This window comes from Gopherus flavomarginatus, chromosome 2, assembly GCF_025201925.1.
Source record: "Gopherus flavomarginatus isolate rGopFla2 chromosome 2, rGopFla2.mat.asm, whole genome shotgun sequence".
Classification (NCBI taxonomy): Eukaryota; Metazoa; Chordata; order Testudines; family Testudinidae; genus Gopherus; species Gopherus flavomarginatus.
The window spans coordinates 178355148-178370880 of NC_066618.1; the positions used below are offsets into that span (position 1 = coordinate 178355148).

At 40.1% G+C, this 15733-nt stretch overlaps 1 protein-coding gene across 10 annotated transcripts in view; it reads left to right on the forward strand.

Moving 5' to 3' along the window:
* The window catches only part of PRPF4B (pre-mRNA processing factor 4B), a 51843-nt gene extending 47723 nt beyond the window's left edge, over positions 1–4120 (forward strand). The window contains exons 15-19 of one of the 10 annotated variants that reach the window (XM_050939890.1): positions 72–167; positions 689–1381; positions 1892–1977; positions 2782–2827; positions 3929–4120. In XM_050939890.1, coding sequence (XP_050795847.1) covers positions 72–167; positions 689–790 — 198 coding nt within the window. In that variant the 3' untranslated portion in view covers positions 791–1381; positions 1892–1977; positions 2782–2827; positions 3929–4120. Of the gene's footprint in view, positions 1–71; positions 588–688; positions 1978–2242 lie in introns of those variants that run through there. The other 9 variants (XM_050939884.1, XM_050939889.1, XM_050939883.1 and 6 more) reach the window with 9 other exon arrangements.
* Positions 4121–15733: the final 11613 nt, after the last annotated feature.

The following is a 15733-nucleotide window of genomic DNA, read 5'->3' on the forward strand; positions in this document are numbered from 1 at the left end:
GTGCTCATAGTGGTTTTATTAACGGTGCTAATTTATATAGAAGTAAATGTTGGTTGCTCTTTTTATATTAGGAAAAAGTTACTGTCATGAGCACCATTAATCCAACCAAGGACCTGTTAGCAGACTTGATTGGATGCCAACGACTCCCTGAAGACCAGCGGAAAAAAGTACATCAGCTAAAGGACTTGTTGGACCAGATCCTAATGTTAGACCCAGCCAAACGGATTAGCATCAACCAGGCTCTGCAACATGCTTTCATCCAGGAAAAAATTTAAATCAGATGAAGAAGTCCAAAGGGTTTGAGTAGTTAAGATACAAAGACTGAAGAAATTTCACAGCAGTTTATTAATGTATATAAACATATATATTTCCCCCTGCAAAGTTGAGGAAGAGTGATATATTTGAATTAACACCAAGGCTGATATTTCTTTTAGAAATGTTAGAGTAATTCTGTTTGTGTCTTATGTGAAAATTTTCACTGTAGAACTGTTTTAATTGCCAAGACTGCACACAAGTACAATGCTAATGTATATGGTTGCAGTTCATATATTATAAAAAAAAAAAAAAAAAAGCTTGTTATAAAAGAACAGTAATACTGGGTGGTTGATTTGTTCTTAGCAGACTTGGCTTCATTTTTGTCTTTAAAAAATGGCCAGCATAAATGCTGTTTATATTCACGTTTTCCTAGGTGTGTGTGTGCAGGCCACAGCAGCATGCCCTTGGTGTAGTCAGTGCCGAAGGGGGTCTGTTCCTTCTTGAGCCTGCCTGCAGGGATGGTCTCCTCTTTTAAAGCAGGTTGTGTACAACTTTCAGTACACTGAAGGTAAGCTAAACCATCAACATCACCGGTGTTTAAGATGTTATTTTACTGGAACAACTGACAAATGAGAGACAATAGCTTTATGGCAGAATTCCCTGCATGTTTGATAAATGATGTTTTATTTTCTGGCATTGCAACTGTGGCATAGTTACGACTTGTGTTCAGTTCATCACATTTAAAATTTGGAGAATGCGCACTTGATGGATAGAGCGCCTTCAGTGTACTGTTCTTATTACTTTAATTTTTTTAATCAACTTGCTATAGACTTTGTATACATTTTGTTAAATATAGTTCACTATGACATAGAACCAATACTTAACAGAAAAGTTTTCATTTACTAATTACATATGTTGGCATCTGATTCTGAAAGACCTTATATCTAAAGGATAGATAGACAATATAATGACATTTTTAACTATTTGTATGTCATTTTGAAAGTGTACTGCTTTATGCTTAAAAGTGTTTCATTTGTTCATTGTTTTCATTATTTGTGATCATGTTGTCTTTCAATACAGGCATAAACCTTCCACTCTTGAACAAAGCAGCTGCTTTTTAAAAGCGGTAATTGCTTCTTTACCTTTTATTTCTTTTGTAAATGAAGCTTTTCTTTAAGAAATGTGACAGTGTTGTCTCTTGCATAAAACAGTTGACACTCACTTATTGTAAAGTGAAGATTGTTCTGCTGCATGTAAAGTGGACCATGCAGATTTCTGTATGTTTTCAGTATGCATCATTAGATAATAAAGTCTTTTGTGAACAAGGCATTTGTAGCCATTTTTAAAAGATTTTGTCTTCAGTGCTGGTAAATCAGGTAATACATAAGAAGAAACCCTTCATTTTTCTGTAAATCCTTTAATTAAAGGGATTATTAAAAGTTATGATCTTTGGAAGGTGATATTAATTAGATCTCTAATTATCATCATTGTAAAAGAAAACAAACCAAAAACCTACAGATACTGTCTATCTGCTTTCATTGTTATGAAATTATTCCTGTAGGATGTATGATTGAATTCAGGCTTTAACTAATGTTTGTGCTATTTTTCTCACTTTTCCTTTTGATGGTGCTGAAAGAGAGAAAGGAAAGCGAGGCACAGGCCACTCTACGCCTACTCCATGGGTCTGATTTGATGAGACACCAACTTCACCTTCCTAACAAGGTTATTTCTGACAGCATGTGTAGATAAACATTTAGCAACAAGTTAAAAATAGTTTGAAACATTTGAGTGAGTTATGCAACATGAAGAATCCAGAATCAAATTTTCCCAATCCATACTGCTGTTTTAAATATAGCTTGAGATAATAAAAAATGCATCTTTTTATTTCCATTTATTATTTGCATAAAAGGTATAGAAAAAACAGGGATTTAGAGTTTTTTTGTAATACCCTTTTCAAATTGTAAATAGGACTTCTTTATCCATCTAGGCACAAACATGCACACTTAGTGCAATCAAGGATGGAAAATGAGACTAAGCAGTCTTTCTGCTGGTGGGGTGTTCCCCACCAAGGAGATGTAATGAACTACAAAGCAGGCAGGTGATGGGTGATGTTACATGCCTATTTTGAACCTTCAACCTGTCAGTTTTTATTTTAATTTTTGATGAAAAGTAAATCTGTTCCCACTTCAACATATTAAGTTTCTTGTTCATACAGGAAATAGAATGCAGATTTCACTCTTACTGAAATGAAGAACTAGATACTTGTTAGCTAATTTCACACAAAGAAATTTGCACTGTTATGGTGACACCTATAACATATCCAGCACTTCTGGTGGCAGTTTTACACAGATGTAGTGAAATCCTATTGTTTCTGTTGATTTTGACCATTATTTTGTATCCCTATTTAAGAATCGTGAAATGAGTTGTCAACTCCAATAGAAACAATGCACCTTATACCTACAGAACTTTTAAAAACTATTCTAAAGAAGAATAAAGTTGCTCGTTTACTTGTTCTTTGTGTTGTAGGTGCCGCTCAAAAGAAGATGATGACCACCAGAAGACATGAACAAAGGTTTCTGTCCTATAAAAGATATGAAAATATTTTTCATGTTATCTGTCTAATCTTTCTGATTGCAGCATTCATTAGCACTATTGGTAATTCTAAGAATAGTCCTGTTGTGATGGTATTTATATGTATGATGTGCTTGTTTCATTTCTGGTCGATGTGATTTTGTTGTGATCAGATGTAGGAAGATACACAATACTGTATCTGTAACTTTCTTCTAATAAGAGAAATATTGGGTATGATACATTTCCTTTAGGAAAGAGTCAACCAAATTTGTCAGTAAAATATATATATTTTAGCATCACTGATGTTTTTATGATTTTACTAGCAGAGGATATAAAATTTTGTTCCCTTATTTTATTGTAGCAAGTGTATTATAAATGCTAATACTATCTCTTACTTACCTTTAGCCAACCGAGCAAACATTGTAACTAGGGGGGTGGGTTATGAGAAATTGTTGAAAAACAAGTGGATCCTGGTCCTTGGCCTTCCTCCAGCTCCCTTTGTGCTTTTCTGGCAGAACAAAGGAGTGGTAATTCTGGCTTGAACATCCAGCCAAATGGTTCCCCCAGCATGGAAGATTCCTGAGTGGTGTAGAGACATAATTACTTATTTGCCTCCCCTCTCCCTCTCAACTCTTGGTGTAGGGGAGAGTTGGATGTGTGAATGGAGTGGTGCTGAACTCTGCTGATTCCCAGCTGTGGCAAACGGGTACAAAATAGAAGAATCCCTGAAGCTGCCATTCGCAGTTGGCTTTTGGATGAGGGTGGTATGCAGCTGTTTTTGCTGCCTCCACACCTTGGGTCTGGTGCCAAGTGAAACTTGGCTGAACCCAAGCATTTAACCCATGATCTGTGTCTCATGGTGACTGAAAATCAACAAAAAACAAACTAAAAGTGCTTTAGAATCTGGGTCCCCAGATGAGAATTAAATACACTGGAGATGTATACTAAAAAATCCCTTTACTACTTATATTTGTTATGTACGTTGCTTAGGTGAATACATATAGGTTGACAACATTGAAAACCATTTTAAAATAAATTTGTTAAATGAATTTTGATTTTGAGTCATTACATTTTTTAATAATGTTTTTCCATCCATATATAGGGTAAGTGGCAGTAAACCTCTGAAGAACCTTTGAATATATTGATCGATACACAGAAGGCTGATCATTCTGTGAGAATACAGGAGATATAACGTAATCTTCTACAGTGTATTAAGTCACCAACTGTAACTTATAGCAGCAAATGTTCAAAGTGGCAATTTCTTCAAGTTAATAAAATAAGATTTCGGAAGTTATTTGCATCTTGTGTTTTTTACTTTTGCTCTGTTTATGAAGTTGATAATATAAAGCTTTTAAATACTTTTTTTAAAAATTTGCATACACTAAATCAAGGGCAAACTTTTAGGCCTGAGGGCCGCATCGGGTTTCCAAAATTGTATGGAGCGCCGGTTAGCGGAGGCTATGGCTCCCCAAACAGCCGGGCGTGGCCCAGCCCCGCCCCCTATCTGACCCCTCCTGCTTCTTGCCCCCTGACAGTCCCCCCTGGGATTCCTGCCCCATCCAACCCCCCTGTTCCCTGTCCCTGACAGCCCCTGGAAACCCTGCCCCCCTGCCACCCCATCCAACCCCCCCATTCCTGACTGCCCCCCAGAACCCCTGTCCCCATTCAACCCCCCATTCCCCGCCCTCTGACTGCCCTGACTCCTATCCACACCCCTGTTCCCTGACCACCACCTCAAACTCCCCTGCCCTCTATCCAACCCCCCCTGCTCCCTGCCACCTTACTGCGCTGCCTGGAGCACCGGTGGCTAGCAGAGCGACAGCCATGCCACCGCACAGCACAGAGCACCAGGTCAGGCCGGGCTCTGCAGCTGCGTTGACCCAGGAGCTCACAGTCCTGCTGCCCAGAGCATCATGGCGGCGGCAGGGTGAGCGGAGACGGGGGAGGGGGAACAGCAGGAATGGGGCTGAGGGCTAGCCTTTTGGGGCAGGAGCTCAAGGGCTGGGCAGGAGGGGCCCGCGAGCCATAGTTTGCCCACCTCTGCACTAAATCATAACATGCCAATGTAGTGCTTCAGATTCCATTTTCTCTGCTAGAGTTTAGGCCATTATCAATAACTAGGGTACCAGAGGTATTCAGTTTACCTGCTCCATCACACACTTTCTTTGTGACGTTGGGCAAAGAGTCATTGAGTCTCTTTGTGCCTCAGTTCCCCATCCGTAAAATAGGGTAATAGTGCACAGAATTTTCTGAGGATAAACACATTAACATTTATATTACACTCATGGGGGCCATGTTAGTGACTAAGATTGATGGCTGTAGCTTAATCAGGATAAGAGCGTGAAGATGGTAGGATGGGAAAAGCAGCCTGATGAAATGGTGAGGATTATGTTGCCTCTTTAATTCAGGGGTTGTGCTTGCCATTTGTTTGTAAGTGTATTGTTGATTCACTAGCTTCTTGGACAGGATGGCTGGCTGTCTTCATCTAGCCAAGAAGTTCGAACTCTCTTGGGTGCAGACCTTATTCACCATGTCACTGTGTCACTTCGAGGTTACGCTATAGCAGTGTAATCTAGATGGGACAATACCTTAAATCAACTTAAAAGTAAAGCTAGTGAAGAATGTGGTGGCCTACTTTTTAATTGGAGTTTCTGACTCGAACACATGAAATTGGTGCCCTGTATTGGCTGCCTGTAATTGCCAGATGAAATTTAAGGTCTTGGTATTGACCAGCCAGTTTTTAAATGGGTTGGAGCTGCCTACTTGAGTCCATCTCTCTCCCTAGATGATACCAATGGTGCAATTTTGATTAGAAGTAGTTGAGCTGAAGGCCCCTCTTTTTAAAAGAGGAGGGAGCTGCTGGAAGGGCATTGTCTGTGAAGGACCTTGAGCTTCAGAATTTATTTCAGCCTTGACCTTGGGTCAAAAATCACCCAAATCTGATGATCTTCAGGGCATGTTGCAAAAAAAAACTTTTTGAGGCTTTTGAGGAGGAAGTGTGCCATCTGGACTGGGATCTATGTGCAAATGGATGGTGTTTGCAGCGAGGGTGGACTTTTTCCCCACTTCCTAATTTTGATGAATCTGTATTTTTTTTGACTGTACAATAACTCCTCACTTAGTCGTCCCGGTTAACGCTGTTTGGTTGTTACGTTGCTGATCAATTAGGGAACATGCTCGTTTAAAGTTGTGTAATGCTCCCTTCTAATGTCGTTTGGCAGCCGCTTGCTTTGTCCACTGTTTGCAGGAAGAGCAGCCCGTTGCAGCTAGCTGGTGGGGGCTTGGAACCAGGGTGGAGCGGCAGCCCCCCTATTAGCTCCCCGCTCCCCTAAGTTTCCAATGCTGCAGCCACCCAGCAAGCTAGCAATTGCCTCCCTTCCCCCAATGCCATATGCTGCTCTTGCCCTCTGCCTTGGAGCTGCTCCCAGAGACTCCTGCTTGCTGTGTGGGGGGGGTGGAGTTGGAGGGGGGCTAATGTCAGGGTGTCCCCCTCCCCGCTGCTCCTACACCCCGCTTACCCCTTCTTCTCCATATAGAGCAGGGAGGGGACACGGAGGGAGAGAGTCAGAAAGCACCTGGGGCAGCAGCTGCTGTCTCAACTTCCTGATCACCTGAAAAAGACAATGCACTTAAGAGTGGGTCAGCTTACTTAAAGGGGCAGTGTGCATTTCTCTCTCCCACACACAGGGTGTGTGTCTGTCTCTGTCTGCTATGCTATCTCCCCTCCTCTCCATTCCTGTTGTCTTTTAGAATGAGAGGCTACATTAACAACAACGTGTTAACCCTTGAGGGCTCAACCGAGTGCTAGTTCATCATTTAGCACAGGGGTTCTCAAACTGGGGGTCGTGAGGTTATTACATAGGGGGTCGTGAGCTGTTAGCCTCCACCTCAAACCCGACTTTTCCTCCTGCATTAAATATATAAAAAAGTATTTTTAATTTATATGGGGGGGTTGCACTCAGAGGCTTGCTATGTGAAAGGGGTCACCAGTACAAAAGTTTGAGAACCACTGCTTTAGCAGCAAGGCATTTCCTAGGAAATATCCCACCCTCTTCCACCCTCTAACTTCACCACCTCAACCAAGCTTCACAATCATCATAGCTGTAAACAGTATTAAATTGTTTGTTTAAAACATATACTGTGTGTATATCTATATAATATATAGTTTTTTGTCTGGTGAAAAAATTTTCCCTGGAACCTAACCCCCTCATTTACATTAATTCTTATGGGGAAATTGGATTTGCTTAACATCGTTTTGCTTAAAGTCGCATTTTTCAGGAACATAACTACAACGTTAAGTGAGGAGTTACTGTACTAGAATGTTTATATCTCTAATATATGGTCTGGAGCCCTGAATTGACAAAATACGACATGACTTTCCCCCTCCCCTCAGCTTGCCTTCCCTCCTCTTAACATCTCCACTTGCCCCAGTAAGCTCCATCTTCCTCGCACGTACTCTCATATCCTCCCTTACCCCTTAATCTCAAACTCTACTCTGGCTCTTTCCTGTCAGAACACAAGCATGCTGTAGTCTCTCCCATCTTAAAAAAAATCCCACACTTAACCCCACTTATCTCTCCAACTAACATCCATTCTCTCTTTCATCTCTAAGCTCATTGAATGTGCTCTTTACAATCTTTTTCTGGCATTTTTCCTCCAGTTTCATCTTTGACTCTCCAATCCAGTGTCTTGCACTCCACTGAAAGCACTCACCGAAGTCTCTAAAGACCTTTCCTTAGCCTTCACTTCATCCTCGTCCTCCTTGACCTGTCAGGTGCCTTAGATACTGTTGACCATGCTTTTCTTAAAATCTTGTCCTCCCTTGGCTTCCATAACTCTGCCCTGTGCTGGTTCCTCTGTTTCTCTACGTCAGAGGTCCCCAAACTATGGGGTGTATCCCCTAGGGGGTGCAGAGGAATGTTCAGAGGGATGTGGTAGGGCCCAGGCCAGCCCCATTGGGGATGGGGAGGGAGCCCCATCCTGCCCCCAGTCCCAGCTCCTGGCCCCGCCCCCAGCCCCCAACCACACCCTGGCTGCAGCTCCACACCTGCCCCTACCCCTAGTCTCCGCCCCTGGCTGCGGCTCTGTTTCTGGCCCCAGACCCATCTCCAGCCTTAGCCCCCTTACCCTGTCCGCATCCTCCTCCCCCAACCCGAACCATGGCCCCGCTCCCAGCCCCAGGGGGGTATATGGGTGTGTGTGCGCACGCACAAAGGTAAGTGGTGGGCATGACTTTGAAAAGTTTGGGGACTACTGCTCTAAATGCTCTTTCAGTCTGTCCATTGAAGGCTCCTCCTCATCTGTTGGCTCTGGCCCCACATCTTTCTGTGGGGGTTCCATATGGCTTTGTCCTTAGTCCCCTTTTCTCCCTCTAACCTTCTCTCTCTCTCTAATATCATCTGCAAACACAAATTCAATACCATGTCTATACCAACAACTTCAGAATTACCTCTATTCTGGACTGGTCTCTTACCCAAAATAAAATCTTGGCCTGTCCCTCTAACAGTGCCTTGTTGATGTTCAGGCATCAGCTCAAGCTCAATATGACTAAACCAGAGCTGTTAAATCTAACCCTCACCCCCAAGACCTTCTCACTACCTGTTTCTTGATCACTGGACACCACCACCATCCCATCTGTCTCAGGCTAATAACCTGATTGACATCTTCTATTTGAACCTGTCTCTAGATTATCACATCCAGGCTATGTCCAACTCTTGCAGTTTCTTTCTGCATAGTATCTCCAAGATATGGCCATTCCTATCCAATCACACAGCTAAAACTCTCATTCAGGCTCTCTCAGATCTGTTATTGCAACATTCCTCTCTTTGGTCTTGACAAATGCAGTCTTGTTCTGCTCATAACCATTCCGAATGCTGCTGCAAAGATTGCTTTCCTAGCCCATCGCTTTGATTGTATAACCCATTTGTTTGCATCCCTCCCCTGGCTCTCCGTTCTCTACAATATCAAACATAAGATTTACCTTCACTGCCTATTCCCATCTTACCTATCCCATCTCATTCACCATGGAAGTGCTGACTCCCACCTCTGATCAGCCTGTGATGCCAGCCTCTATTTCCAAACAAGCAGTTTGCTTTGTCTCATGCTTGGGAGAAGCTCCCCATAAACACCTGCAAACTAACTCACCTTCCTTAAAACTCCTTGGCTGTGATCCTTACAAAAATCTTCACAACAGTTAGGCTGCTGGTATGCTGAGACCACTGCCTGTAACACTGACCAATATTCTCATGGTTTCCTTGCATTACCTCTTCCATCTGTAACCAGCTGGTGTCTCTTATCTTCTACTTAGATTGTAAGCTCGTTAGGGCAGGGTCCATGTTTTTATTCTGTGCTGTATAGCACTTGACACAGTGGGGTCCTGGGTACTTGACTGGGGCTCTGAGGCACTACAGTAATACAAATAATAGGTGTTTTGTGATATACTATAGACATCTAAATAGCAATCTGTTTTTCACTTTGTCTCACATTTTCATGAGAGTTAATACATGTTGTGATGTGAATACCTGTTCACTAGGAACTGAATGAACACCATCAACTAACTGGTTACTACTGACCCAGAGTAGATTTTCATTGATAAACTAAAGATGAAGGGTTCCATATCCTGCCACTTCAGTAGTTCTCAGACTATTACGTTTACTCCTGATGGTAGGTGAGCCACAATCAGATGTTATGCAGGTTGGCCGAAAGTGTATTCGAATAAAGAATTACACTGATTAAAATTACACAGGTGATATGTCAAGTATTTTGAGTTTTAGATGTGATTTGCTAGGCCTTAAAATTTGAGAAACTGCTTCATTACTAATACCCTGATTCATGCAGTCACATATGTTTAAGAAATAAATATTGCATGCATGTTGAGAGGTATCTGCACATTTGGTGTACAGTAAATCATGAATCTGAAGACAGTGATTCTTGGATCTGAAAAGTGAAACGAAAAAGGGTTGTTGTAGATGTGTATTAGATTTTTAAAGGAAAGGCTTGATAGCATTTATAGAGCACCTTTCACCAAATACCTCAGAGGTACTTGAAAAATGGAGTGCTGTTGATCTTTACACACAAGTCACTTCACCCACAATGAAATGTGCTACAACAGCTTAACATTAAACAACAATACTATGCAGATTTGGGCAGGAAGTGAAGAATAATTAATCCTTTTGAACCTATAAAGCAATGTGGATTTGATTATTTAATCATGGATTTCTACATAAAAGTGCATTCTTGTTGGTTGTTATAACCTTAGTACATATTCTTCACAACTCAGATAGATGGTTTCATTTTTAGACAGTACACACTATACATTTTTAAGTGATTTATTTTGAAAACTTTTCAGATTAGTTTTACAGCTATATCAGAAAATGAATGATTGGTTATTTCATTTACCAAAGGTAACTGAAGCAGATATTTATGAAGTCACTGGGAGGTGAACTATCACCAATTCAACAGGTTAATCGTTAATATTTGGAGGATTTTCTTGCTATGCTGCATTAGGAGGAGATCACTAGATAGACATTTAAATTTTTATTTATAAAACAACAATTATGTATTCTATATTTTTTTCATCAACAGCAAACATATAATATTTTAACAAAACAAGCATTTGAATTTAAACATTCAGGTTTTTTTAAAATCAGGTTTGTTTTTGTTTGCTTTTAACAAATAATTAAATGAAATATTTAAAAAAAATTAAATCAACTATGTCAGCCAGGTCAACATGAGAAACTTAAAACACTGGCTTCTGCAGCTAACTCAGTCGTCTTCACCTTCATTTTCCTGTTTGTTCATAATCTGGAAAAGAAAAACAAGTTTTCCTGCTTCTTCAGGTCCAAACGATTTCTCAATTTGGAATGAATTAGTCCAAAGGAAGACAATACTCCTTCTACACCGGCAGAAGAAGCTATTGCTGTTAAAAGTGAGATGATCACTTCTGCAGTCTCTGAATCCAAGTGCTTAAGTGACTTTCTTTAAAACATGGTCAGCAAACATATTTCTTGAATGGTTCACCATTAGCTCTCAAGTTTATTATAGTTGGCATTATGGAGGGATGATTGATAGATGTCCCTGTCATAGCCAACTCCTCTTCTTCAGCAGTTAAGGTTTGACTCTAGTACCGAGTACTGAGAATATTTGCAGGAAAATGAGCTGGAGATAGTACTTGTCCCATTCATTTTTTTAATGCTTGTAATTTAACTCTGGAATTGCATATTTCTCTTTTTAAGATCTCACTCAGTTCCTTCCAAATTTCAACAGTGTCAGCAATAAAACAGCTATTTCCCTGCATTTTGTTCAAGACTACAGAAATAGACTTCAGGGTACTCAACATGTGTTCAGTATCAGAGGGGTAGCCGTGTCAGTCTGGATCAGTAAAAGCAGCAAAGAATCCTGTGGCACCTTATAGACTAACAGACGTTTTGGAGCGTGAGCTTTCGTGGGTGAATACTCACTTCGTCAGATGCATGCATTTCCACTACATCCATCTGACGAAGTGGGTATTCACCCACGAAAGCTCACGCTCCAAAACGTCTGTTAGTCTATAAGGTGCCACAGGATTCTTTGCTGCTTTTACAGCATGTGTTCAACATTTCTCTTAAGCCCAATGTTGAGAACTTTGGTTGTGACAGTGCCATCTATTTTTTCATGATTCTGTTCACAAACTGTCATCAGATTAGGCGAGTTCTTGATATAGTGCTCAAAACAGTCCACTTTGCACGTCTTGGTTCCTTGCGCTTTTCAGAGCAGCTGCTGCAAAGTGATGGTTGCAGAAGTATTTTCCAATTTCAACATTAGCCTTTATTTCTGGAACACTGAAGTCTTTGGCTAGGAGGTGCATCAAATGAGCACTGCAACTGTATGTTGTTAGTTTGGGACTCTCTTCACTCTCTTGGATACATTGCAGCATTGTCTGTGATCAAGCTGCACACTAGACATTTTAATTTTTTTTCAGTTTGTTACAGCTTTTACTGCTGCTTCTTGTAAGTATTCTGCTGTGTGCACATTTTCTGTAAGTTTCTGTCAGGAAGACATTCCCTTCTTCTGTTGTCACACAAGCACATACAACAGGATCATTGTGGAGAGTGCTCCACGCATCAAGACTCAGGTTAACAATTTCACCCTCTAGACCTTTTGTACACTGCTCAATTTCTCTTTCATACACTTTATCCAGCAATTTGCCTGCGACATCTGCTCTGTGGGTAGACTGTAGGCTGGTCTTAATGACTGAACCATGTTAATGAAGCGTGGGTTCTCGATCATATGGAAAGGAGAGTTTGTTGCATAAACAAATGGGGCAATTTTTTCATCAATTTTACCTCTTTTTGTAATCTGCTGATTCTTATCACAAACTTATCTATGGTTGTTTTTGGATGATGGAGATCTTTTTCTTTTTGCTACAGGTGATATACTGTGACATACATGATATGACTGAAACACTCTCATTGGCAGATAACTCTGAAACTATAGAAAATGATGGTGATCTTGAAGGTGGATAGTCTTCAGAATCCTGTATGTTGAGGATGGATTCTCCTAAACAAAATAAGTCAGTGCAGTTGTTATTATTACCATATTGCTCATTTAGTATTACTCATTGCATTCACTGACACTCAGTACTACTTTAAAGGTGAAATTGTAAAAGGAAGATTTTGCCTAGTTCAGCTATTTATTTTTTATCACAACTGCATCTAAAATTATAGTTGTTACTCTATGATACTATATTTTTTCCTCAAACATGAGAATTCAAGAATAATCCAGAAGGAAGACAGGCAGTCCTTAAGAAAGAACTATGAAATAAAAAAAGTTTTTTCCAACCTGAAGATCCTCCATGTTCAGACATCTTCCTTTCATCATCTTCAACACAGCTTCCTCCTGAGAAGGAACACTTCCTTATGATGATGTTTCATTCGGGCAACCAGGCCGTGCATTTCTTTGTTGCCCTTTTTGCATTTTGCACGCATGCCTGTCTTACGCACAGGTAGAGGAACTTCATTAAAATATTCCCAAACTGGGTCTCTTTTACAGCCTGCTGCCATTATAGGTTTTCCCTTCTAGTGAGAGAATGGTATGGTAGATCTCAAATCAGTGAAGGCTACGCTCAGAAAGACCTCAAGACTTCTGGAATGTGCTGCTCAAATAGTTTCACTTTTGTTTCTACTGCCTGTCCCTTCCTTCCCACATTTATCTCCAGACTACTTCTCCTTGTCCAGATCTGTTCCGCCCCCAACAATCTTCTATTCATTGAACTTGTTGAAACTTTGCACTTTTAGAGAGAGGTATGGGATCGGCTGTGCACACAAATTTGCAGAGGGACAACAGGATTGAGGTCTGATATTTCTCTCCCCTATACATTATTTATTTAAAAACATTTTTGCTGTTAACAAGCATGTTATCTCTGGAGACACAAATCTACAGTTTGAGAACTACAAAACTAAGCATCTCTGATGGTATCTTCTAGACTGAGCACTGAGTCCCATTGGGTAGATAGAAAGATTAACCTAAATAATCTATACAGAAGTCCCTGGAACCCCATAAATTTGGGTCCCTAATCCAACAACTATTGAAACTCATTTACAAAACTTTTCTTAAACATTACATGACTATATTGTCTCATACTATAGAATTAGAATTTATAATCTCTATTACATTATAGCTCAAAGATATCTTATGTATCTTAAAACTATCTTTAGATAGGTTTTTTCCTCAAAAAGCATTTTATCAAAAAAATCTGTTTTTTTGTTTTTTGTTTTTTTTAATAATTGATTTTTATCCATCCTGCTGTAAGGTGAGTTTAGAAAGGCAGAAAAATTAGCAAAATTAGACTGTTGTCAGGACACCACAGGTTTAATACTACTACTACTTGTGAAAAGTGCTATGCGCTTACTCATAATTGCAAGTAGTCAGGATCTGCTCTGCCTCATCCAAACATTTCTAGAATCCCAGCTGTGCTGGGCAGTAGTTCGGTACATACACAAAATAATTCTGCCGCTTGAATGATCAACACCATTTCATGAAACACTTGGACTTTTGTTGGGACTTCCTCACTTGACAACTGATGAGGGAGATGCAAGTGCCCCGGCCCCACCTACATTGAGCAATAGCTCTATGGCCCACAGCAGGAGCAGGTGTGATGGATAGCTAATTTATAGGTGTGTCTGGTTTGCCCACTTCACCTGTACTCAGGAAGACTTTCTGCTGTGCAGGCTGTACATCCTGCATTCCACCAATGGGTCCATTCTTCTTTAAAGAGTAATCAACTGAGATTTTAGATGCATTCTACAGAACGTTAGATGTTTGGAAATTTTAGCATTGTGATACTTCCTGCAATTTTTGTGTTTTTTCTAAATAGGCATTTTATAAAATTTGCAGGTTATGGTTTGAAGGGACAAGAATATATGTTGCATAACACTGCTGCCAGAAACTGTTCCCTGGAGGCTACTCTTCCACTTCTACTTAGCTTTCTTTTTTTATATTAAATGTAGAGTTAGCGTGCCTCCAAGTCCGATCTTACCAGCCACAAGTAACCACTTACCCTAAAAGCAGCACCAAAGACATTGTAGTTATAAATAGAATAAAGAGTTTATTTATAACAATATATAGAGATTACATAAAGGAAAAACAAGACTATAACACTACAGAAGAAACAAAGTAAATAACAAAACGATGCATATATCTGCTAGAAGCCTATCACATAAGAATTAAGACCAACCTCTTCAGAAAACATAATTAACAAAAAAGATGGTCAAAACCCAGAGGCACTTAGCAACCATTGTGTCATGCAAATGCGCTTCTTAGCTTAACTCTTCAACTCCCAAATGTAAACTTTTCTCCCTCCACTGCTAAATTCTACAATCTTTCCCTGCCATCAAACCAGCTTTTCAATAAGAAGGGTTTCATGTGGGGTTCATAGCAAGGCTAGATGCGCCTCCTAGAACTTCAGGGTTTCCTGCGTCTCTGTAGTTCTGGCCACCCAAATATTAAGAAATCGACGAGCCAGCATTGTCTTAAACTAAAAACTTTCAAAAATAGAAGGAAAAAAACGTGACTGAGAAGTCCAACATACTGCACCCAAAACACACATGCTTTGACATTTATCTCAAGCATTGTCTTGAATTTTCTTTAAATGGAAACTATTGCACATCACATACACAGATATAACTGAAAAAGAACACAGTGTCACTTGTTTCTACTCACAAAGGTACAGAATCTTCCTCTCCACTAAATTCTTGAGTGTTTCAAGTAGTTTAGACATGAATACTGATAGCTCAGATGTTCCTTGGGAGTAGGGGTGAACTAAACTTATTTCTATTGCAGCAGTAGTGCCAAAATGCATTAAGTATGTGTACATACACAGAAACACAGTTTCTGCTCAGAAGAGCTTACAATATCAGGTCCCAATTCTGGAAACTTACATACTTTGCACGAGTTGTCCTATTTTAATTCAATGGGACTACATGTGTGTAAAGTTGCCTGCATACTTGCTGGATCAGGCCCTTAATAGCTAGACAACAGACAAATAATACTGAAGGCAATGTAAGATACACATCTTACTAGCTACTTCCTTCTCTCCTTATGACATGTGACCTGACCATCCTTGCCCTGCTTTTCTCTCCAATAAGTTAATACGGAAGTCTTAACTTTGTTGACCACAAAATCTTTTTTTTTTTTTTTTTTAAACATAGGAAACAATCAAATGGCTAGATCCTAATTAACTGTAGCCAGGGTCATGGCCAAAGCAGGTGGCCATGTAAGGGTAATTCTTGTTCAAACTTCTGAAGGCGGAAAGATGGTATTTACAGTTGTCTCATAAAGGCATGTCCACAGCAAGCTACCAATTATTTTGCCATTGTTAGAAATGAATCTGAAAAGGATTTACACTAAACTGAGCATCAAGATTTCCTGG